This window comes from Hemitrygon akajei, chromosome 3 (genome assembly GCF_048418815.1).
Source record: "Hemitrygon akajei chromosome 3, sHemAka1.3, whole genome shotgun sequence".
In the NCBI taxonomy this organism is placed as follows: Eukaryota; Metazoa; Chordata; class Chondrichthyes; order Myliobatiformes; family Dasyatidae; genus Hemitrygon; species Hemitrygon akajei.
In genome coordinates this window covers 31,631,164-31,657,816 of record NC_133126.1, presented here as the reverse complement: position 1 = coordinate 31,657,816, position 26,653 = coordinate 31,631,164, and the positions used below count along the sequence as shown (strand labels likewise).

Genomic DNA, 26,653 nt, shown 5'->3' with positions numbered 1-26,653 from the left:
GGTTGGTGTTGGGACTACTTTTTCACGTAATATGTCAATGATTTGGATGAAGGAATCGATGACTTTATGGCCAAGTTTGCGTACGATACAAAGACAGGTGGAGGAGCAGGAAGTGTTGAGGCAGCAGACTGTCTGCAGAAGAACTTAGACAAATTGGGCAAAGAAGTGCCAGATGGAATATAATGCATGGTCATGCACTTTGGTAGAAAGAGTAACTGTGCGGACTATTTTCTAAATGGGGAGAAAATTCAAAATTCAGAGTTGCAAAGGGACATGGGAGTCCTCGTGCAGGATTCCCTAAAGGTTAACTTGCAGTTTGAGTCGGTAAAAAGGAAGGCAAATACAACATTAACATTCATTTTGTGATCACTAGAATACAAAAGGAAGGCTGAGGCTTTATAAGGCATGGGCCAGACAGCACTTCAGAGTTTAGAACGCAGAGTTTATTAGAATGAGGATAGATTTCTTTGAGACCTATTGAAGATTGGAAGGCCTGCATAGAGTGGATATGGAGAGGATGTTTCCTATAGTGCAGGAGCTTAGGAACAGAGGGCGCAGCCTCAGAATTGAGGGAAGTCCATTTAGAACAGAGATGAGGAAAAATTTCTTTAGCCAGAGGGTGGTGAATCTGTGGAATTCATTGCCACAGATGGTTGTGCAGTCATTGGGTATATTTAAGGCAAAGATTGATAGGTTCTTGATTAATCAGGCTGTCAAAGGGTGATGGGGTCAAAGGATATGGGGAGAAGGCAGGAGAATGGATTGAGCGGGTTAATAAATCAGCCATCATGGAATGGTGAAGCAGACTCAATGGGCCAATTAGCTCCTATGTCTTATAGTCTTATGGTGTAGGGGCAGGTGTAGCACTTGTCCTGCTTGCAGGGATAACTTATAGAGAGCTCTGTTTTTTATTGGTGAAAAAAATCCACCTATCCATCACAGTTGGCCCGTTTACACCTTGGTACGCTCATGCTCTCTGGGTGAAGGACTCCCATGGGTGTTTTGTTATGAGAAACGCACAGCAATGCAATCACTTTTACCAATGTGTATCAAGCACACAGTCATTTGGCTGCCTTATGAGAGATATAAATTGGCAAATTAGTTTATCATCACATGTACCGAGGTACTGTGAAAACTTGTCTTGCACATTGTTCATATAGATCAATTCATTGCAACAATGCACCGAGGGTAAACAATAACAGAATGCAGAAAATAATGAAGCAGTTATAGAGAAAGTGCAGTGCAGGTAAACAATAAGGTGCAAGGTCAACCCCATTCTCTTCCTTCTCACTATAATCTTAAAACACCCTTACTAATCAAGAACCTATCAACCTCTGCTTTAAATATACCCAATGACTTGTCCTCCAAAGCTGTCTAGGGCAATGAATTCCATAGATTCACTGCCCTCTGGCTAATGAAATTTCTCCTTATCCCTGTCTAAACTCTAAAGGGACACCCTTGTATTCTGAATGTGTGCCTTCTGGTCCAAGGCTCTCCCACTATTGGAAACATCCTCTCCATGTCCATTCTTTCTAGACCTTTCAATATTCAGTAGGCTTCAGTGAGATTTCCCTCATTCTTCTAAACTCCAGTGAGTCCAGGCCCAGAGTCATCAAATGCTCCTCATACATTAATCCATTCACTACATAAAATTTACTGTAGAACAGTAGAGCACAGTACAGGCTCACCAGCTCACAATGGTGTACTGACCTTCTAACCCACTCTAAGATCAGTCTAACCCTTACCTTTCACATAGCCCACTAATTTCTATCATTCATGTGTCTATCTAAGATTCTCTTAAATACCCCTAATTTATCTACCTCCACAATCACCCCTGCAGCATGTTCCATGCATCCAAAAGTCTGTATGAAAAACACCCTCTGACATCCCCCTTATACTTTCCTTCAATCACCTTAAAATTATGCCCCTGGTATTAGCCATTTCCACCCTTGGAAAAAGTCATCTGGCTGTCCACTTGATCTATGCCTCTTATTATCTTGTACACCTCTATCAATTCATTCCAGGGATTATTCTCGTGAACTTCCATTGGACCCTCTCCAACATGCCTTCGTGTACAACTAGGTGTCGGTAAAGATATCACAAATGATTCCTCTATTTCAAAGCACTGGCTCCTGGTGTGTATTGTATCAAAGGTATTGGGCCATGTCATAGAGTCATAGAAAAGTACAGCACAGAAACAGGCTCTTTGTCCCATCTAGTCTGTGCTGAACCATTTAAGCTGTCTACTCCCATCAACCTGCACCATGACATTAGCCCTCCATACCCCTATGCTCCATGTACCTTTCCAAACTTCTCTGAAACACTGAAATTGAAATCGCATCTTACACTTGTGCAGACAGCTCATTCCACTCTCATCGTCCTCTGAGTGAAGAAGTTTCCGCTCATTTTTCCCTTAAACATTTAACCTTTCACTCTTAACCTATGATCTCTACTTGTAGTCCTACCCAGTCTCATTGGGAAAAAGCCTGCTTGTATTTACCCTATCTATACTGTTCATAATGTTGTATACCTCTATCAACTCTCCCCTCAATCTTCTACATTCCAAGGAATGAAGTCCTAACCTATTCAATCTTTCTTTATAACTCAGGTCCTCCAGTCCAAGCACAATTCTTATAAATTTTCTCTGTTCCATTTCGACCTTATTTACACCTTTTCTTTAGGTAAATGACCAAAACTGCATACAATTAGGCCTCACCAACATCTTAGACAACTTCAACATAACATCTAATCCCCATTTAGAACCATAGAACACTACAGCACAGTACAGGCCCTTCAGCCCTCCATGTTGTGCTGACCCATATAATCCTTTAAAAAAAGTACTAAACCCACACTACCCCATAACCCTCTATTTTTCTTTCAACCATGTTCCTGTCCAAGAGGCTCTTAAATACCCCTAATGTTAAAAATGTCAAGAGTCCATTTTACCATACTCGTCGTCGTCGTTAGGTCGCATCTGGAATTTCCAGTTGGCGGACAATTTCCCTTCACGCCACTCTGATATATTGAGAAATCATGTACTCAGCAGGTTACCACAGTAGTTTGCCTTTGCCTACTACCGGGTGAGTTTAAATAGATCACCAACTCTTGCAGTAGATGACCAGGACGTCTAACTACCTTGTCGTGCTCTTCGCGCTCCCTACTTTGATTAATAAAGACCAATGTGCCAAAAGCTTTCTTTACGACCCTATCTACCTGTGACACCACTTTCAATGAATTATGGACCTGTATTTCCAGATCCCTTTGTTCTACCACACTCCTCAGTGCTCCACCATTCACTGTGTGAGACCAATCCTGGCTGGTCCTACTGAAGTGCAGCACCTCACACTTCTTTGCATTAAATTCCATTTGCCATTTTTCAGCTGGTCCAGATCCTGTGCAAGCTCTGATAGTCTTCCTTGCTGTCCACTACACTCCCAATCTTGGTGTCCTCTGCAAATTTGCTGATCCAGTTAAGCAGATTATCATCCAGATTGTTGATATAGATGACAAACAGACCAGGCACTGATCCCTGCGGCACTCCACTGGTCATATGCCTCCTGTCAGAGAGACAACCATTTACTTTTCCCACAAAGCCAATGTCTAATTCAATTTACTACCTCATGTTAAATACCAACTGACTGAACCTTCTTGACCAACCTTCCATGCAGGACCTTGTCAAAGGCTTTGTTAAAGTCCTTATATACAAGATCCACTGCCTTGCCTTCATCAACTTTCCTGGTAACTTCCTTGAAAAGCTCTTTAAGATTGGTTAGACACAACCCACTATGCCAGAATGTAGTGATCCTTAAAATTTCTTACTAATGCCTCCTTAATCTCTTCAGTTACCTCTTTTAGAACTCTGCAGTGTAGTCCGTCTGGTCTTGGTGACATATGTACCTTCAGGCCTTTCAGTTTCCTGAGTACCTTCTCCTTAGTAATAGCAACTGCACTCACTTCTGCCCCCTGACACTCTTGAACGTCCAGCATATTGTAGTGTCTTCCACAGTGAAGATAGATACAACATACCTATTAAGTGCATCCACTATTTCCTAGTCCCCTGTTACTACCACTCCAGTTTCATTTCCCAGTGGTTGGTGTCCTTTTTTGATATGATTGGCTAGCTTACCTTCATATTTCATCTTTTCCTTCTTAAGATATTTTTATTTGTCATCTGCTGGTTTTTAAAATATCCCAATCCTTTAACTTCCCACTATTTTTTGCTCTATTATCTGCCCTTTCTTTTGCTTTTATGTTGTCTTCGACTTCCCTTGCCAGCCACAGTTGCGTTGTCCTGCCTTTAGAATGCTTCTTCTTTGGGATGTACCTATACTGTGCCTTCTGAGTTGCTCCCAAAAACTTCAGCAATTGGTGTTCTGCTATCATCCCTGCTAGTGCCCCCTTCTAATCAACTTTGGCCAGTTCCTCTCTCATGTCTCTGTAATTCCTTTTACTCCACTGTAATGCTGATACATCTGACTTCAGCTTCTCCCTCTCAGATTGAGGATGAATTCTATCATATTCTGATCATTGTCTCCGAAGGATTCCTTTACCTTAAGCTCCCTAATCATATCCAGTTTATTTCACAATGCCCAATCCAAAACAGTCGATCCCCTCATGGGCTCAATCACAAGGTGCTCTAAAAAGCCATCACAAAGGCATTCTGCAAGTTCTCTCTCTTGGGATCCAGCACTGACCTGATTTTCGCATACAGTCTGAGGGGTGTGTGAGTTTGGCCTGAATCTGAGTCTGAGACTGAATAGACAAGGCAGTACAGCTTTGGATTCTGTAAGCATGAATCTCTGACAGAGCAATGGGTGTGTGCTGAGCATCTTACCTGGGCACTCTCTGGATGCCTGTTTTTCTGGTCGTCCCCTGTTTGCTTGTCGGCGGTGGTCTTGGGAGAAGCAGTGGGCTGCCCTGAGATGCTTCCGGCTTCTGCTGCCGTGTTGGTCGCTGGGTGCTGTTCAGTGATGTTGGGCTGCAGGGAGCGAGTGGAGCTGGCCATTGGCTGCTGGTGTCCATGTTTTGAAGGTGGTTCTCTGCAAATATGGCCTGTCACAACAAAATTAACCTCTCACTTAATGCCAACAAATTAAAGAGCGGATTATTGACCGCAGGAAGAAGCCAGAAGTCCATGAGCCAGTCCTCTTAGGGGACCAGAGGTGGAGAGGGTCAGTAGTTTAAATTTCTTGGTATTAATATATCAAAGGATCTATCCTGGGATCAGCATGTAAATTCCATTACAAAGAAGACTCGATAGCACCACTACTTTCTTAGAAGTTTGCATAGATTTGGGATGTCATCAAAGCATTAACAAACCTCTAAAGATGGACAGTGGAGAGTGTCCTAATTGGTTGCATCATGATCTGGTATGGAAACATTAATGCCAGGAATGGAAAAGTCTCCAGAAAGTGGTCGATATAGTACAGTCCATCATAGACAAAGCTGTCCCAACCATTGATGATATTTACATGGAGCTTTGCCACAAGAATGCAACATCCATCATCAAGGCCATTTTCTCTTCTCGGTATTACCATCAGACAGGAAATAACAGTCAGCATAGACAAAGGAGTCAGTTGATGTTGCCAATTTGGATTTTCATAAGGCCTTTGACAAGGTGACACACATGAGGCTGCTAAACAAGATAAGAGCCCATGGTATTTACAGGAAGATACTGGCATGGATAGAAGATTGGCTGACTGGTAGGAATCAAGGAGTGGAAATAAAGGGACCTTTTCTGGATGGCTGCTGGTGACTAGTGGTGATCCGCAGGGGTCGGTGTTGGGACAATTTTTTTCATGTAATATGTCAATGATTTGGATGATGGAATTTATGGCTTTGTGGTCGTTTGCAGACAATATGAAGATAGGTGGAGGGGTAGGTAGTGTTGAAGAAACAGTCTGCAGAAAGGTTTGGACAGATTAGGAAAATAGGCAAAGTGATAGTGTAGGGAGTGTATGGTCATGCATGTTGTAGAAGGAATAAAAGCATAGACCATTTTCTAAATGGGGAAAAATATTCAAAAATCCTAGGTGTAAAGAGACTTAGGAGTGGACTTGGACTTGGAAAGAGTTCCAAGGAGGTTCACTAGAATGATTCTGAGAATGAAAGGGTTAACCTATGAAGAGCGTTTGATGGCTTGGGGCTGTACTTGCTGGAGTTCAGCAGAATGGAGGGGAAGGGGTTTGGATCTCATTGAAACCTATTGAATATTGAAAGGAGGGGATGTGGAGAGGTTTACTGGATTTTGACTGGAATAATTTGTTGGTGCTAGATGGAATAGTTTGAGTATCTCAGAAACTGCTGAACTCCTAGGATTTTCAGGCACAACAGTCTCTAGAGTTTACACAGAATAGTGAGAAAAATAAACACAGTGGGCAAAAGTTTTGTGAGTGAAAAAGCCTTGTTAATGAGAAAGGTCAGAGGAGAATGGACAGATTGGTTCAAGCTGGCAGTAACTCAACCACGCATTACAACTGTGCAGTAGAGTATTTCTGAATGAACATGTTGAACTTTGGATTGGATGTGCTACAGCAGCCAAAGACCACAAATATACACTCAGTGTGCACTTTATTAGGTACAGAAGGTACCCAATAAAGTGCCACTGAGTGTACATAAATGACTTGGACAGCAATCTAGTCGGGTGAATTAGTAAGCTGTGGATGGGGAAGAAGGTTGTCAAAAAATTCAGCAGAATATAGAAGAGTTGGAAATTGAGCAGAGGAATGCATATGGAATTTAAAGCTTTTCCAGATTAAGTGTGAGGTATTGCACTTTGGAAGGTCAAATGTAAAAGGAAAGTACACAGTATATAGCAGGAGTAGTGACGTACAGAGGGATCTTAGGCTTTAAGTCCATAGCTCCCTGAAAGTGGCAACATTGGTAAACAGGGTGGTAAAGGTGCTTGACTTCAGCAGTCATGATATTGAGTATAAAAGTTGAGAAGTCATGTTGCAGCTGTATAAAACTTTGATTAGGCTACGTTTGGAGTATAGTGTGCAGTTCTAGTCATTCTATTACAGAAAGGATGTGGAGGCTTTGGAGAGGGTGCTAAAGAGTTTTACTAGGATACTGCCTTGATTAGAGGGTATGTGGTTATAAAGAGAAGCTGGAAAAACTGAGGCTGTTTTCTCTGGAGTGTTGGAGGCTTCCAGTGGCATCACAGTATGCTCACGACTCACTTAACCTAATCAGTACGCCTTTGCAATGTGGGAGGAAACTGGAGCACCCAGAGGAAACCCACATAGTCACGGGGAGAATGTACAAACTCCTTAAAGACAGTGCTGGGAATGAAACCTTGATCTTACAGCTGGTACAGTAAAGCTATGTGCTATCCATGAGGGGAGAAACACCCAGTGGTCATGATCCATGTTGGTACCAAGAGCACCTGAAGATCTATGAAAGAAGTTCTGTTGCAGGAGTGTGAGCAGCTGGAGTCCCAGTTATAAAGCAGAACCACTGAGCTAATGATCTCCAGATCACAACCTGAGCCAATTTAAACTGGCATTAGGTCAAGAAGGTGCAGCTCAAAGATTAGTGTAGAAGTGGATGTGAATTCTTGGGACACTGCCATCAGGGAGAGGAGAAACTGTTTTGTTGAGCTGGGCTCTGGCAAGCCTGGTGAATGCAATAATTAGAGCTACAGAAAGGACTTCAAACAAAATAATTTTGGGGCAAGGTTCAGGCAGAGTGGAAATATAGAAAGTTGAAGAGAAAGGTCAAGGTGCAGGTGTTGCTCAGAATGGAGGCTAGCGACTAGTGGCGTGCTGCAGGGCTCATTGTCATGACCCCTGCTTTTTGTTATTTATAGCAATGATTTGGATGCAAATACACAGCATTGATCGGTAAGTTTGTAAATAACATAAAATTAGAAGGTGTTTCTGATAGTGAAGAAAATTACAGGGGGATCTTGATCAGTTAGAGGAGTGGGCTGAGGAGCGGCAAATGAATTTCAATACATATATATATATATATATATATATAGTGATGCAAATTGTAAAGTCAAATCAGGATAGGACTTGTATTATAAATGGGAGAGCACCAGGGAGTGTAATGGAACAGAGGGAGCTATGATACAAGTGCATAGTTCGTTGAAAGTGGCGTTTCAGACAATGCTGTGCAAAAGGTATTTAGCACACTTGCCTTGGTCAGTCAGTGTTGAGAATAGGAATACTGTATGGACATTATGTTATAGTCATATAAGTGAGGCCACGCCGAGAGTACTATGGATCGTTTTGGTCACCCTGTTATAGGAAAGACATGGTTAAACTGGAAAGAGTACAGAAAAGACTTATGAGGATGTTGCCAGGACTTAGAGGACCTGAAGTATAGGAAGAGGTTGGCTGTGTGTTTATTATTTGGGATCTTATAGAAACATTAAAAACAATGATAAGTATAAGGAAGGGGGATGGAACAGTCTTTTCCCCAGGGTAGGGGAGGCTAAAGCTAGTGGACACTGATTTATGGTGAGATGGTAAAAATGTAAAAGGGACCTGAGGGGTAACTTCCCAAAACTGGATGGAGAGGAAGAGTGCAACTATGATGAAGGTCCTCAGAGGATGAGGCAGGGAAATCAACACAAACTAAACAAATGTTTTCCACACAGGAATCTCCAAAATGGCAGAAGCAAGGGAGAAACATAAGGCTGCCATAGTCACAGGATAAGAGATTGAGGCAAACTAAAAGCTGATTTTCCCAGGACAAGATGGTCTGATCTGGCAATGACTCAGATTCAGGTTTAATATCACTGGCATATGTCATGAAATTTATTGTTTTGTGGCAGTAGTTCATTGCAATACATAATAATAAAAATAACTTTAAATTACAAAAAGTAAATATGCAAAAGAGAGAGAAAAAAGTGCCTGTGATCTTGCACAATTCCCAGCTGAGATGACCTAGTGAATTGAAATACTACAAATGTAATGTCCTTAATCAATTCGGGTGGCACGGTAGAATAGCGGTTAGCAGAACATTATCACAGCGCCAGTGATTAGGGTTCAATTCCCGTCACAGTCCATAAGGATTTTGTATGTTCTCCCCATGACCGCATGAGTTTCTTCTGGTTTCCCTTCACATTCCAAAGATGTAAGGGTTAAGGGCATGCTACGTTGGAAATGTGATACTTGTGGGCCACTCCTCCAGCCCTGTTGGTCATTGATGCAAAATTGCATTTCACTATATGTTTTAATTTACATGTGACAAATTAAGCTTATCTTTAATCTTTTCTTTAATTCAGAGAAGATCCAGCAGTTTTTTCCCAAGATGCCAAGACTGAGGACCAATGTTCCCTCAATTTTTTTTACAGCTGCACAAAACAACTATTGCTTTGAGCAGGGTATTTTTACATGGCCTGAAAATTCTGTGGCATTTTAAATGTTTTCTTTTGTAATATGCATACAATGAATGTTTAAATTAAATACCTGTGCAGCAACAAAGGCTATGTGTGTGGGAGTATTTTAGTTACTGTGCGGACATGCATCCACACAGCTCAGAGGGAACAGGATTGAGGACAGAATTGTACAGTATGGAGAAAGCCCTTCAGCCCATACATGGCCATGCTGATCAAGATGGATGTTCAAGCTAATCCCATTTCCCAGCACTTGGCCTATATCCCTTAGGTCATCCATATACCTGTCCATGTACTTCTTCAGTGTATCTAATGTATCTACCTCAGAGACTGGGCCAACATTTGTTGTAGTTTAGAGGAATAAGCCATATTTCCATGAAAATGTACGGGACTGAGATGTTAGATGTTGAGATGGCTCCCCTTGAAGGGGAAGCCTAGACCTTGGACACAGTGTTAGAATGAGGGTCTATCTATTTAGTTAGATAAGGAACAACTACTCTCATAGGGCTAGGAATGTTCGGAATTTTCTGCACCAGAGGCCAAGTTTCAGGTGTACAAGATGAGAGGCATAGTGCGGATACGTTAGAGACATTTAAAAGATTTTTAGATAGGCACATGGATGATAGAACAATGGAGGGCTAAGTGGGAGGGCTGTGTTAGACTGAGCTTGGAGTAGGTTATGTCAGCACAACATCATGGCACGAAGGGCTTGTACTGTGTTGTAATGTTCTATGTTCTATGTTAAGTCATTGAATACATCTCCAGTGAAGAGATTGTTGGTCTACTCTACAGAAAGCCAACATAGAAAGGTGGTTAGGTTAAAATGGGATCAGTTCTGATCTTACTGAATGGCGGAACAGGTCTTCAAGGATTACATCAGTGGTTCCCAACGTGGGGCGTATGCCCCACAGGGGGATAATTTGATTTTTAAGGGGGGCAATTCGAGAATGAGTTATTAACAGTGAATTTTTTCTAGTAAGTCTGTGTGAGTATGAGTGTGTGTGCGAGTTAATACATATGTGTATATACAGTATGCATACATAAAAATACTTGTGTATATGTAAATGTGTAATTGCGTATGTACTGTATATATAGTGTATCACCATCATTACAACCATCAAATGGCTTTCATAATTAAATTAATGAATTGACTGATGTAGGAAGGAACGAATGAACAAGCCCAAACGCGTAAGAAACTCGTACGAGGTCGCGCCAATGCTGCTTTTTGCAGTCGCTTTCGGTTCTTGGTGGTGTGAAGGTGTGTACATTGCGTCATCTCTTTTAAACGGTGTATCTGTCTTTGTATGCTGTAGAAACGAATTGGCATTGTTTTATTTATTTATTATTATTATTATTTTAATATCATTTAATGTTCTTTTTTTTTACAATTTCTTAGTAATTTCTTCCTCAGAACTTTAACAGTCCTTTGGTTCTTTTATTTTTCTCTTTCATGAATGCCATGTTCTTTGGAAGCTTGTTTAAACCAAGTTAATGGTCTTTTAGGCTTCCTCCAGGTGAATAGGAGTTCACTTTTTGAATAATAAGAATTATATATCACCACAGGGGGCATCAGGACTTTAGAGGTGATTAGGTGGGGCATGGCCAAAAAAAGGTTGGGAACCACTGGATTACATGGTTAGACTGGGTAGGACACTAAATGTCACTGAGAGAGGGGTACTAAAGAACCCCCAATACTAGGCTGGGTACAGTAAACGGTCAAATGTCTAACTCCTTGCTGGAACATTTCACAATTCTGAACAGCTCCAAGGTAACCTGAGCACAGTTTTTTTTAAAGATACAAAGCTGCCACGATAGATTATGACAAAGAATTTGAGCTTGTGGCAGACTGGTTAATCAGGCTCAGTACTGGACGACAGCAAAATCAGAATCAAAATCAGCTTTATAATCACGGACATATGTCATGAAATTTGTTGTTTTGTGGCAGAAATACAGAATAGTACATAACATATACCATAAATAGGAGGCACAGAAAGTGAGCAAAAATAGTGAAGCAGTTTTCATGGACTGTTCAGAAGTCTGATTGTGGAAGGGTAGGAGCTGTTCCTATAACATTGAGTGTGGGTCTTTGGGCTCCTGTACCTCCTCCAGGCAGGCTAAGTGCATGGATATCTGGTCCAGGAGAGCTGCCGGCAGTGGATCTTCCCAACATGACAGTAATAAGGAGCAGACAATCATGCTCAGAAGTGGAGTGGAGTAGGCAAGGTGAGTGCACAGATATCTGTTGCACGGACTCTTCCAACAGTTATTGGCTGTGCTGCATCTGCCAGTCTGGCTTTGTTTTAGACGGCAGATGTTTGGGCACACACTGACCACAGCATCTGGAGCCTGATACAAAGCACATTCTGTGAAGGCATGGTAGTGAGCACTGAACAAAAAGCAGATCCCGCTACTGTAAAAACAAAGGTGAGGCCAGCCTCCAGTCAAAGCCCATGGGCATTCTCACTGCTTTTCCTTCAAGATGTGCGAGCATCGAAGTTTCAAAGTATGTTTATTATCAAATTACACATGTTACCATTATCTACTTTGTGATTCATTTTCTTGTCTGCATTTAAAGGAAAATAAAGAAATACAACAGAATTTATGAAAAACACTACACAAAGACTGACAAATAAAAGTAATTCCAGTAAAATGGCAGTACGCTTGGACGCAGTGAACTCTCTGTAGTCAACCAAAGGTGTTATTGTCTTTTTTAAGATCACAAGCATGGCTAGACATTAAGAACTTCAGGTACTGTAGGTATACACCATCAGTGAGTTGCATGAATGCAGGGGAGCTGTAGAAGTTGGACTTGGTGCAAACCGTATGGCTGTCTGTTACAGAAAGATGTTGGAATCAGTGCATGAAAGCAGTGTGCAGTCTAACAGTGAGCGATTGTCTTGGATGTTTTTCTTGTAATTGCAAGACTCGAATGGATATAGAATACTGCAACTCCGTTTCACTGAGTTTATTGGCGAGATTGACGGCGAGGGAACCTTGTGGCCTCATTTGTAGCACGGATAGAGCCTCCTGTCACAGGCTTGCCTGTTACACCCTCCCAGGACAGGAGATACCACAGGTGCTAAAGCATGGTGTCCATGCTGGATGGGGGGGGGGGGGGGGGGAGGCCTGTCCTGTGAATTTTGCCCTCTGGGTTTCACTCGATGGAAGACAAGGTGGATTGCATGTGTGTGTATGCAAACGTTCGTCTATGGTTGCTAAGGGCTCGTTCTTGCTGATAAACGTTCATACATCATCAATCTACAGGACTTATCACTCAGGGATTGGGGCTATATTATATATTTTTGTGTGACTGTATGTTTACTGGTTTCTTATATGTGGTATATGTGCCTTGCACTGTGTATGACTACTGGTACTATGTTTTGCACATTGGACCCAGAGTGATGCTGTTTCATTTAGCTGTTTTCATGGGTATTCATACAGAATATGGTTGAATAATAATTAAAGTTGAACTTGAAAAGCATACACTCTTTTACTTCTTAATCAATTTACTCAGCTTTCCAGTTACAAACTTAATTTACACAAGAGTGAACTCTTCCCAATTAATAGAGAAGCACAAGCATTAGTATTTCATGACCTCCCTTTCAAAGTAGTTAATAATCAATTTACTTAATTTACTCAAGAATCTTTTTCCAGAAAATTTTACTAATCTTTTAAATTCTACAAAACAGAGTTTGATGCAGTGATCACCCTTGTCCATGCCTCTGGTAGGTCAAATTAATGTTATTAAAATGTATATCCTTCCTAAATGTTTATACTTATTTCAGTCTTTACCAATTTTTATTTCTAAAGCTTTATTTGATTTGTTAGATTCTATCATTTTGTCCTATCTATGGAAGGGCAAACGTTCTAGATTTAATAAAGCTCACCTTCAAAAATCTAAAAAGGTGGTATGGCCTTGCCTAACTTCCATTTATATTATTGGGCAGCCAATACTTACTGTCTTATTTTTTGGTCCTTCTTTCATAATCAGTCTGACTGCCCAAAATGGGTGGCAATGGAGTTGAACTCTAGTAAGGATCTCTCCATTTCTACACTTCTTGGATCCGCACTTCCTTGTCACTTGCCTAGACTAATTGTTAATCCTCTTATTAGACATATGGGCTCAGATTAGAAAATATAATGGCCTTCATGGTTCCTCTCTCTCTAGTCCTATTTTACACAATCATCTTTTCCTACCTTCGATGCAAGACTCAACATTTCATGACTGGTATAGAAAGGGCATTAGGCACTTTGAAGATCTTTTCATAGATAATCGTTTTGCAACTTTTCAACAACTGCCTGTAAAGTTTAACCTACCTAATACTCATTTCTTTAGGTACCTTCAAATTAGACATTTCATTAACCCTATAACATCTAGTTCTAGTCTCATCTAACATCAGTGGAAAAAGCCAGATTGCATTTACCCTAGCTACACCCCTCATAATTTTGTATACTGTACCCCTATAATGCCTTACTTCATTCTCTTCCCCTCCAGACAATAAAGTCCTAACCTATTTAACCTTTTCCTATAACACAGGTGCTCAAATCCCGGCAACGTCCTTGTAAATTTGTGACACTGTGCTGCTTAGTTGGGACAGGAGACTGTTGCTGAACGGTTACAAACTAGCGTCAGTCACTTGCACTGTGTGGCCATTAGACACTATGCAATGCTTAGAGTGAAGAGTTTTTAAATAGCGTTAGTTGTTTGTGTTTGTGTTCAGAAAGTAATGATTTTTGTCACCGATAGCTGAAGAGAAATAAGTAGTAAGACAATTCAGAACTGTTTTGCTCACTGCGGTTTCAAGCACTCAGGCTTCAAGACACAAGAAATGGTCAAGAGTGAAAACAATTTCACTACTTGAACGAGTTAGGAACTACAAAGAATATGAAGGTATCAACAATCATCTTGAATGTTACAAAGAAAATGAAGAGCTGGAGGATGCAATCATCAAAAGGATTGTATGATGGCAGTCCATTATCTACAATACATGTCTGCACTGATTTTGTTCATTTACAATCTATCAAAAGAACACAGCAGCGTATACTTGATTAATTCCTCCACTGATAACTATTAGGAACTAACAGACAGCTTTATAATACTGTAGTGTTCTAATTTATTCTGTATTCCATTTAAATGCATAATTTGTTACTCAGTTAAATGGTAGTTTGTCTTTTTTATACCTTTTTAGCTACTTCTATAAAACTTACACTAATTGGGGTAGCCGTTTAATTCAGTCATAAATGTACTGGTCCTGATGTGTCCCAATTAACCAGAATTCACTCTACTTTGATTTATGAAGGCCATTGTGCCAAATGTTTTTTATGATTCTATCTCTCAGTGACTTCAATTTTCAGGAATTAAAGATCTGTATTCCCAGATCCCTCTGTTCTACCACACTCCTCAATACTGTTCACTGTGTAAGTCTTACCCTGGTTTGTCCTCCCAAGTGCAGCACCTCACACTTAACTACATTAGATTCCATCTGCCATTTTTCAGCCCATTTTTCCAGCTGGTCCAGATCTCTATGCAAGCTTTGACAGTTTTCCTATTAGAGCTAACCTTGGTGTCATCTACAGTACAGGTCATCACATAGTCCACAGTCTAGGGCCTATTTTGAGACTAGTGGGCACTGATGCAGCTGAGCTGAATCCAAGACAAGAAGAATGATATTTTAAATAATGTTTTTTTGTTGATGTTTTATTAAATTTATTTTGATTCAAAAATCAAACAAGTGGTGAGCGCTCGGTGACAATGTCTGGCACTTGATTGTTCTGCTGCCATAGTCCAGGTCAATTATATTGTCCGATCCAGGTACTTGGATGTTCCAACGTGCTAGTCCTTGGGCTGTCTACTAGTGATAAAGAAAGGATAGGAAAGTGGTATCCATTGAAGTCAAGGCTCAGGTTTAGTTTTTTTTAGGTTCGTAGTGATGGTTTTGGGGACAGAGAGAGTAGCTAGGGGTCAGGTTTGTGTTTAGGGATAGGGATGTGGGGGGATTTGAGGTCAGGCCGGAACCTAAGCCTGTTTGATATACAACTGATAAATAAATCTGAATCTTAAATCTTGAAATATGTGAACTGCTCAAGCAAGCGTGAGCACTGAAAGCCAGGGGAAGATTTGGCAAACACTGCATAAGCTGAATGGGATGAAGAATTTACAGCATCCAGTTACATACCTCCCACAGAGGCTGAGCAGACAAGGATCCCCAGTGTTTAACAGAACTGTACAATATAACCAGTCCTATGGTGGTTTTATCATCGTGAAATACCTCAAGGCACTTCACATGAGTCCATACATAACACCATGTACGTAACACTTTTAAAAGCCTTCCTATCTCATTCTAACACATTCGGAAATGTATGCATGTACACTGACAGCACTATTACTTTCCTGCACTTCAAAAATTCTACAACTTAAACTATCTTTTTCAATTGTTCTAATAGAGCAATGCATTTTGAGAAGTCAATTAGTTAGACATATACAGTGAATGACAGGGCACTGATGAATGTTAGAACAGAGAGACTTGGGATCTAAGGGTATAGTTTCCAGAACACAGATGGATAGGGTAGTGACAATGCCAGGATTTTCTTTTTTTTATAAGATAAATGAAACCTCTCATAGAGCCAACCTTGATGGGGCACTATCAGTACAGATGCCAACACAGTTCCTCCAAGACCAACCTTTTGTTTCCAGAAATGAAGACAAAACTAAATATATCTTGGCCTTTGCTTGTTTCCAGCAGCTCTTTGCAACAGAAAAAGTATTCTTAAATTTCACCACCATTTACAAATGCTACAACTTGACATTTATTGGTGAAATCTGTTGACTCATCAACCTGGATAGAGAAGTTGTTGTTTTTCAGTTTATCACACAAAACCGCTTCAGCATCATGTGACATGTCATCAATGCGTCGACTTCTCATGCTGTTTGAGAGTGAAACTTTTTCAATTTTGCATACTGCATCTTGTCTTAACGCAGGGTTAATAAAATATAAAAAAAGAACAGCATAACAAATAACTAAACAAGAAAATGGCAAAAAATACGAAAACCACAATGCAATTCATTTCTAACCTACAATCCACTTTTTGTAACATTTAGAACAGCAAAGCAGCAGGCCAGCAGTTGAGTTGTGGTGCGTAAAAATTTCTTTCCAAGAATGAAAATTTCCTTCCAATTTTCTACTACACCAGTAGAGTTTGTTCACTCCCATAAGTTAGTTGGTAGCACATAAGAGGAAGTTTGGGGAGGTAATTCAGGAGGAAGAATCTGATGTCACAACCCAAGTTAGGCAAGTCCATTTGATTCTCAGAAAACGCTCTCCACTCTCCTCATCAGCCTACTGTCCTTCCCTCCGTACAATACAGCACTCACTAATTATCAGCCTACTGTCCTCTCCTCCATGCAATACAGTGCTCACCAATTATCAGCCTACCGTTCTCCCTCTATGCAATACAGCACTCACCAATTATCAGTCATTTCGTGGAGATGAAATGAAAAAAGTTCTGGATTATGCTACAAGAATGGTTAACTTTAATAAACAAAGACCAGTTCACTCGAGAATGTTTAAAAAACTGTGACCTGGACAACACCCATCTCCTGCTACATATAGAAATCTGGTGGTTTAGCAGAGGAAAAGTTCTCAAAATAGTGTTTGAGATGAAAGGTGAATTGCAGGAGTACTTTCAAGAAAATAGTAGGCCAGATTTTGCCGAGTGCTTTGAAGATGAAGAATGGTTGCAGAAACTAGCCTATTTAGGACTTCCGGTAAGATGGCGATTGTTTAGCTGCTCCGAACTTTTGTTCCGTTACTGTCGCTACCTTTGCACTAAATGTCTCCATTTTATAAAGCTTAGTTAGGAATTATTTCGGTATCTCTTACTTGCCTGTGAATATATCTAACCTACAATGTCTAGCAAGAGTTCTAAATCCGGGAGAAAAGAAACTACGACCTCGTCGGGCGTGACGATGGAGGCGCTTGCAAATCTCCGAGACAAAATCTTAAAGGAAATTAAAACCGCTTTCAAACAGTTAGAAGATAAACTGGATCGGATCAACGATAAAGTGGACAAACATGCTGAACACTTATCTCGCATCGATTCGACTTCTGAAGCTTTAGAAAGTCGGGTTCGATACTTGGAGACTCTCTGTTCCAGCTTAGAGGAAAAATCTAATAAACTTCTTTCCAAAATGGTGGATCTCGAAAATCGTAGCAGACGCTGCAACATCAGAATTCTGGGATTACCAGAGGCAACTGAGAAGGGGTCAACCGTGAAGTTTTTCGCCGAGTTTCTCTGTGAGATATTCGGGAAGGATCTGCTTCCAAACCCGCCCGAGCTCGAACGGGCACACAGAGTCTATGTCTCTCCCGGAATTCTGGGATCTCGTCCGCGACCAGTAATCTTGTGTTTCCATCAATACCAGGTAAAACACAGTCTGATTGTGGAGGCACGTCGCAGAGGCTCTTTTTCTTTCCAGGATACAACCATTTGCTTTGTGGAAGATTTTGCACCCCAGACTTTAAAGATGCGCGCTGAGTATAAAGGCGTAATGAAAGTGCTTTTTGATCGTGGTTTCAAACCTTCCTTCCGTAATCTTGCTGACCTAAGAATCAAGTTTAATACCGGGGAATTCAAGTGGTTCAAATCAGCGAGGGAAGCCGAAGCGTTTGTGGCAAGTCTTCCGGCTATCCAGTCATCTTTGGAATCTGATCGGGCCTCCTAAAATGGTGGATAAGTACTCCTCGTAGTAAAATTACTTTCTCTGGACTCGGAATTCACTTGAATCACTCAGACATTATTCACTGAAACTCTAAAGGCTGTTGACAATCTCTCCCGGGATTTGGTGTGTGTGTAACCTATTTTCACCTCTGTATAACTTTACCTACAGAGTTCTACAACTAAATCTAACTTGTTTTGGAGGTTTGAAGTCTTTAGTGAAGGCCTCCCTGTTTGTCGGTTCACAGTTCAACTGCTGATTTATTTTTCCTCTGTTTTAAATACTTATTTATTTTATCTCTCTCTTTTCTTCACTCCCTTTTTTTTCCATTCTCTGAATGTTTTTTTCTCCCTTCTCGGTAAACGGTTGATAAATACTCGTCTTGAATTTACAATTTTCCCCTTCCTCTTTTTTTTTCTTTTTCCTTCTTACCTTTTTTTTCCCTTTCTCTTACTTTATCCTTCTATAATATTTCGCGGGTAGATTAGTTTTGGTTTTCTTCCGATTTTCTCTGTATTAAGTTGTATATCTCGGCAGAAGGTGTTCTAATCTGTAGTTATGTTTCCTAGTGCATAAACTAGTTACTGTTTGTTATAGCATTTATACGGAACTGCTGTCAATGAAACAGATCTGGAAGTTGTAATTGGGTTAATTACGTTGGTAGAGCTAGCTACTTGTTTTGGTAGCCGTCTAGTTTTGGGTTGTGTGGATGGGGTGGGTTTTCCAGTTCCAACATTTCTTTATTGGTTAGGACATGTTTATATTTTGACCTTATGAATCTATGTTTACATCTCTGCTCCCAGACTGCTATTGTACCGCTTGATTTTTTATATGCCTGCTGCCTTTTATGCATTAGTAATTGATAATGGCTAGTGCACTTAAATTTGTGAGCTGGAATGTAAAGGGACTGAACCACCCTGTTAAAAGGAGGAAGGTATTCTCACATATTAAACAACTCAAAGCTGACATTGCTTTCCTCCAAGAAACTCATATTCATTCATTATTCAGTTCTCAATTCAGATTTAAAGTTCCATAAGATCTGGGGGCCTTTTATCGAGTACTTTCATAACCTTCCTCTTGACTAGGGTTTTTTTTTTCTTTTCGGTCCCTTGCTTTCAGCTCCCTTTCTTTTCTGGTAGTAGGCATTATTATCCTCTGTTGCTAAGTGTATTCACAGTCTGGGAGTTTGACTGTCCGGACTTATACTCTCTATATTGTGTGGTGGTTGGTCTGGAATTGTTTTTTTTTCTTCTTGTGTTGTGGGGTTTGGGGAGGACACTAAGCTCACTTGTCTTTAATTTAGGTGCTTTTTTGTTAAATTCTCTTCCTCTGTAGCATATTGATATTGTATGCTTAACCTTGCTCTGTATTAATGCTCCTCATTGGGATTTGGGGTTTTTAATTTTGTAAAATGTTTTGAAAAACTAATATTAAAAAAAAAGAAAAAAAAAGAAACTAGCCTATTTAGCATACATTTTTCATCATATGAACCAGTTGAACAAGTCTCTGCAAGGTCTTGAAGAAAATGTTTCGACTTCAAGTGACAAGATTCTTGGATTTAAAAGGAAACTGAATATAAGGCTTCTGTATCTTCTTCCTGAAGGCAGCAGCAAGAAGAGAGCATGTATGCCTGGATGGTGGTGGTTCTTGATGATGGATGCTGCTTTCTTGTAGATATGCTCAATGATGGGGAGGGTTTTACCCGTGATGCACTGGGCTGCATCCACTACTCCTTGTAGGCTTTTCCATTCAAGGGCATTGGTGTTTCCATACCAGGCTGTGATACAACCAGTCAGTATACGCTCCACTGTGCATCTACAGACATTTGTCAAAATTTTAGATGGCATGGCTTATCTCTGCAAGCTTCCAAGGAAGTAGAGAAGCTGCTGTGCTTTCTTTGTAATGCCAGCTACATGCCAGACTCAGGATAGATCCTCTGAAATGAAAACACCAAGAAATTTAAAGAATTTAAAATTGCTGACCATCTCCACCTTTGATTTCCTGATGGGGCTGGCTTATGGACCTCCAGTTTCCACCTCCTGTAGTTGATAATCAGCTTTTTGGTTTTGCTAATATTGAGTGAGATGTTGACACCATTCAGACAGACTTTCTATCTTCCTCCTACATGCTGATTTGTCACCACCTTTGATTCAGCCCACAACAGTGGTGTCACCAGTAAACTTGAATATAGCTTTGGAAATGTGCTGAGTCTTCACAGTCATTAGTATACAGTGAGTAGAGCAGGGGGCTAAGCACAGCCTTGTGGTGCATCTGTGCTGATGGTGATAGTGCATGTTCACAAAGTGCAGACCTGCCAATTTCTACCTTGGTGAACACAGATGTGAACTTCCCAGTGTTCACCATTACTCTCTGCCTTGGCCAATTTAAGATAAAGATTAGCTTTATTTGTCACATGTACGTCAGAACATAGTGAAGTGAACAGTTTACATCAATGACCAACATAGTCCGAGAATATGCTGGGGGCAGCCCACAAATGTCGCCATACTTCCGGCGCCAAAACAGCATGCCCTCAGTTTACTAACCCTAATCCTAATCAATTTACTAACTCTAATCTGAATGTGGGAGTAAACCAGAGCACCCGGAGGAAACTCACAGAGAGAATGTACAAATGCCTTACAGACAGCAATAGGAATTGTACCCTGATCTTACTGCTAGTGCACTGTAATGTACTGTGCTAACTGCTACACTTACATGTGGGCATGAATATTAACAAAGACATGTATAAGTAATGTTACTGAAACTGCCTTCCAATAGTTCATAAGCCCCACATTAACTTTCATACTGTCGTCAAGGCTCTGAGATCTGACTGAACTATTTAAATACGTTTGCCAGACACCGTTTGCATCAAACCTCTGCCAGCTATCATCTGAAGGAAAATTACCAACAATGGCAAATTATTACCAGATGCACACAGATAAAAGTGATCCCTTTAAAGAAAGTAATCAGATAATTGTGATGGAGGATTCAGCCACTCATTGAAATTATGGAGAGATAGTGGTCGATCCTCATATCAAGTTATTGCTCAACCTCCAGGAAACTGGCTTAAGTCAAGGAAACCTGTCTGGTCAGGTTGGCTTCAACTTTCATCAAGCTGTCTGGATGCTGGGTCTGTGAGGGGCCTGGCCCGCAGCAACTGTGTCTAACAAGAGTTGAGGACGATGACCAGTGATCCCCATGTTCAATGACTGAGGTTGACAGGCCCTGTGGATGAGGGCCGGTGAACCTTCAGTTTGGTGAGTCCCCCCAAGTTGCAGGCAGGGGGCACAAAGACTCGTAACCCCCAGGCTGGCATGTCCTGGGGTTGATACCAAAGATCAAAGACTGAAGTTGGCAGATCTGGAAATTGAGGTCCATTGGTCAAAGTCCTTGGGTCAGCATGTCCAGAAGTGAGAGGCCTGATACCTACGAGTCAGGGCCAGGGACTAGAGTTTGGAGGCCTAGGGGCAGCCTGTCCTAGGGTTAGAGGCCATCTTTTTGTCTGAGGGGGTGGGAAAGGAGTTTGTTTTGCTGTTGTTGCTTGTTTTGTTGTTTTTGCTTGTGTTGTTCTGCTGAACCTTGTGGGCATGCAATGTTGGCACCACAGCGTGTTGCAACACTTGTGAGCTGTCCTCAGCATATCTTGAGTTTGTGTTGATTGTTAACGCAGATTACACTTTTCACTATATGTTTCCATGGACATGTGACAAATAAATCTGAATCCTGATCTGAGTTTGGTCAAAAATATGATCTTGAGTGGGGCTCTGCTTGGACATCCTCTTCTTTCTTTTGGATGAGGTACTTTGGATGTTGAACTTTCAAACACTGTTGCTACTTCGCTGCTCAGTGAATGGATTGTACTTGCCCTGGCTGGGCAAACAGGAGTGGTGGGGTACACTAAGTTGACCTATTCTCATGGACACTCCAGGTCACCCATGTTTTGAAACCTCTACATCATGGAGGCACTGAAGCAACCAGCTACCAGATCAAGGAGAGACTATCTGAGATATTAAATGTGGGGAAGTGGGAGCAGTGAGCAAATGGATGTGGAATTAGAATAGCTCAGTTCTATAATTGTTCAGAGAGAGAGGAGGCAGTGGAATTAACCAGGCAGGCATTCAAAGTGTGCAGAGAGAGAAGGAAGAAGGTGATCAGACTGGGTGTGACATTAAGCCATATAGAATATGAAATGATTGGGGTTTAAGACCATAAGACATAGGAGCAGAATAAGGCCGTTTAGCTCAATGAGTCATTTGCCATTCCATTACTGGTGATTTATTATCTATCTCAACCCCATTCTTCTGCCTTCTTCCCATAACCTTTAGCACCCTTACTAATCAAAAACCTATCAACCTCCACTTTAAATATACCCAAATGACTTGCAATGAATTCCACAGATTCACCACCCTCTAGCTAAAGAAATTCCTTCTTATCTTTGTCCTAAAAGGACATCTTTCTATTCTGAGGCTGTGTCTTCTGATCCTAGACTCTCCCAGTATTGGAATTATCCACTTTACATCCACTTTATCTGGCTTTTCAATATGCAGTAGATTTCAATAGGATTTCCACCTTATTCTCTTAAACTCCAGCAAGTACAGACTCAGAGCCATCAAATGCTTCACATATGTTAACCTTTTAATTCCCAGGATCATTCTCGTGAACCTCCTCCGGACCCTCCCTAATGCCAACACATCCTTTCTTGGATTTGGAATTTGAGGGGAGAGTGGGATACTATAGGGTTCTGGAAGTAAGGGAAGCAGAGGAGAATGTGGCTTTTCATGTTGTGAGGTACACTGGTAAATAGCAAATTTTTGTTTAATTTAATGTATCAAATTACAAACTGCTTCAGTGAGAAGAGCAAGAGTTCCCACCATGAAGCAGCACTGCTCGGACTGAATGATCAACAATTCTGACCTTCCTCCAACCATGAACTAGCAAAATAACAACACTGTGTCCGTGCTCAAAGTTGGGGCAGACCATAAAGTTATTCGATTTTCACCTCCAAGCAAAACATTTTGATATGTACAATCCACTTCAAAAAGATCTTCTACAATAAAATACATTCTCCCTCCGAGTACATACATACGTGTGCCAGATGGACCAGAGCCATGTGTTGAAAGATGATCAGCGCACACTCCAAGATGAAAGAACAATGAGAAATCTGGCACACCATGACAACAGGGCAAGCTCCACACTGCACTCAATTTTTTCCATTGCAAGATTTTCCCTGTTTCCACTCTGTCCCCATCAGTAATGCCGTCCAATACCTGGGGCTAGACTTATTGGAAGGTGCACTCTGGTTCTGAACCAGAGAGTGAGAGAGGCAGCAGGGATGGTCGAGAAGGCCACTGCTTTCTAAAGAGATTACCTTTATTTGTCACATGTACATCAAAGCATCAAAACATACAGTGAAATGTGTCATTTGATCAATGATTAACTCGTATGTCTTTGTAAATCATGTGTGCTAGGGGCAGCCTATGCTTCCAGCACCAACAAGGTGTACCTACAACTTAATAACCCTAACCTGTTTGTCTTTGGAATGTGGGAATAAACTGCAGCACCCAGAGAAAATCCCTATGTTCATAGGGAAATTCTGTGCTCTCCTTACAGATAGTGGCGGGAACTGAGCTCAGGCTGGTGCTGTAAAGCTTTATGCTGTTACACTACGGTGTGGGGGCCCAGGGTTCTAGCCTGGAACAGAGACTTGGTTTTCAAAACAAGCAAGTAGTCAGTCTAACGGTGGCTGCCACACATTCAGTTCTGGAGCTCCGCGTGCCAACAGCGTGAGCTACTCAAACTGCAGTTTGAGGGCAGTATGGTAGTGTAACAGTTACCATAATCCCTTTACAGCATCAGCAATCAGGAATAGGGGCTTGATTCCCACTATTGTCTGTAAGGAGTTTGTATGTTCTTACCATGACTGCGTGAGTTTCCTCTGGCTGCTCCAGTTAGGGTTAGTAAGTTGTGGGCATGCTATGTTGGCACCGAAAGTGTGGCGACACTTGCGGCTGACTCTAAAACATCCTTGGACTATGTTAGTCTTTGATGAAAGCATCACGTTTCACTGTATGTTTTTGATGCTTCAATGTATGTGACAAATAAAACTGATCTAATTAATCTTTTAATCAGTCACCTGAGTGGGGCCAGTGGTCCACCTCTCCTGTCCCACAGGGCAATGAGCTGAGAAGGGGACCGTTCCCTCTCTTCTGTTTCTGTTCCCTCAACAGCGAGGAGGCAGGGCTGTCCTTACACGCACTGAGCAAGTGAAAGGGCTCTGTTAAATCCAGAGCCACAACCCAGCACTCCATGAGGAGGTGTGTCCCCCAGCAAACACCAGAGCACTGCCTTCAAGTGGAAAATTATGAGCAGCATTGGGCCAAGAAGAACCCAGAGTGCTTACTGTTCTGAACAGGAATGCCTCTGTAGTCATGTAGATTCTGATCCCTGGGGAACCAGGAAAGAATGTATTTTTATTGAATCATATAATTGAATAAAAGCATGGCAAGTCAATCATAGACTGCTAATGCTTAGAAATCCAAGCACAATTCCAAATGAACAAAATGATGTCTTAGGACATAGGACATAGAACAGTGCAGCATAGTACAGGCCATTCAGCCCACATTGTTGTGCTGACCCTTTAACTTAATCTAAGATCAGTCTGGCCCTTCCCTCCTACATAGCATTCCAGTTTTCCTTCATCCATATTCCCATTAAAAGTCTCTTAAATATCATAAAGTATCTAATGTACTGTGGGGAGCATTATAACTGGTTGAACCACCGTCTGGTACGGAGGAGTCGCTGCACAGGATTGGAAAACGCTGCAGGGATTTGTAAACTCAGCCAGCTCCATCATGGGCACTAGCCTCCCCACCATCAACCAACTTCAAAGATGATGCTTCAAGAAATGGCATCCATCATTAAGGATCCCCATCACTTAGGACATGGCCTCTTTTAATTTAAAGTATTTTTATGTATTGCTCTGTACTGTAGCCACAAAACAAGAAGTTTCATGACATATGTTAGTGATAATAAACCTAAATCTGATTCTGCCTCTACTACCACCTCTGGCAGAGCCTTCCACACACTCACCATCCTCTGTGCAAAAAACATATAGTACCTCTGATATTCCCCTTATACAGGCCCACCTTCACTAATCCGACCTCCTGTAATCCGGTTCCTTCGATTATCTAGCACTGATTTCAAATTTCCCGGGCCACCGTACCAATCTACTGCTCATTGTTTTGGTTGCGCTAGATCTGTTCACGTCTTGGCCTGCTCTTGTAAGCACAGACAGGCAAATCCTGCTTGTTTTCCTGCATTTATTAATATCATTTGCGTGAGGCGCGGCTTCCCGGCACCTGCCCGTCTCACCTGCCAGCAGCAGGGGAGCTGAGGCGCGCTGGGTCGGTCCGCCTTCTCATCCGCCTACCGGCAGTCGCACACTGCCCTCCGGCGTCACCTGACCGGCACTCCATTCTCTTCTGCCTATGACCTCAGATCAGACGTGGCGACCCGCTGAATTTAAGCATATTACTAAGTGGAGGAAAAGAAACTAATGAGGATTTCCTCAATAACTGCGAGTGAAGAGGGAAGAGCCCAGCGCCAAATCCCCGGCCACCTGGTGGTCGCGTGAAATGTGGTGGATAGAAGATCTCCTTTCTCCGACTTCTGCTTCTGCTCACCCAGATGTGCTGCCACTAACATCAACAGTTTTTGAAGAAACTGTTGTGCCAGTTTTAGCACCAGTTCCTGATGCTTCACTGATTTTTCATGATGAAGATGTTGATGATCCTGACAACCCCACACTTACAGACATGTAACTTTGCCTGAAGGTATATTAAACGTCTCACTTTAGAAGCGGAAGTGCTCAACTGTTCTGTATAAGTTAATTCCTGTACATTTACCTGTACCCTTTATTTTATCTGTGGTCTGTACAGTATATTAAAATTTCACTTGCTACTCATTTAATATTTTTGTTTCATTATTATCTAACTTGTACTGAGTTACATGATATTTTAAAGATGTGATGAGGCAGTTAGCTATTGCTTAATGTGATCCTTCTGTAATTTGGCATTTTCACTAATCCGGCACTCCTCAGGTCCCAATGGTGCCGGATTATAGAAGGTCAACCCGTACTTTCTTCCAATCACCTCAAAATTATGCCCCCTTGTATTAGCTATTTCCTCCCTGGGAAAAAGTCTCTGGCTGTCCACCTTATCTATGCCTCTTTACATCTTGTACACTTCTGTCAAGTTACCTCTTATCCTCCTTCACTCCAAAGAGAAAAGCCCTAGCTTGCTCAACCTGTCCTCATAAAACATGCTTTCTAATCCAAGCAGCATCCTGGTAAATCTCCTCTGTACCCTTTCTAAAACTTCCACAACTCTCCTATAATGAGGCATGCAGAACTGAACACAATACTCCATGTGTGGATTAACCAGAGTTTTATACAGCTGCAAAATTACCCCACAGCTCTTGAACTCAATCCCCCGATAAAAAAGACCAACACACCATACACTATCTTAACCACTCTAACAACCTGCACAGTAGCTTTATCTTCTTCCTTGTTCCTTTGCTCGGTAAGTATCTCATTC

The 26,653-nt window shown here is 41.4% G+C and overlaps 1 protein-coding gene across 3 annotated transcripts in view; it reads right to left on the bottom strand.

The window, feature by feature from the left end:
- Positions 1–26,653, bottom strand: part of ttll5 (tubulin tyrosine ligase-like family, member 5) — a 449,168-nt gene that overhangs the window by 19,794 nt on the left and 402,721 nt on the right. For all 3 annotated transcript variants that reach the window (XM_073039478.1, XM_073039479.1, XM_073039481.1), the window contains one exon: positions 4,835–5,052. In XM_073039478.1, the coding sequence (XP_072895579.1) occupies positions 4,835–5,052 (218 nt within the window). The remainder of the gene's footprint in view (positions 1–4,834; positions 5,053–26,653) is intronic.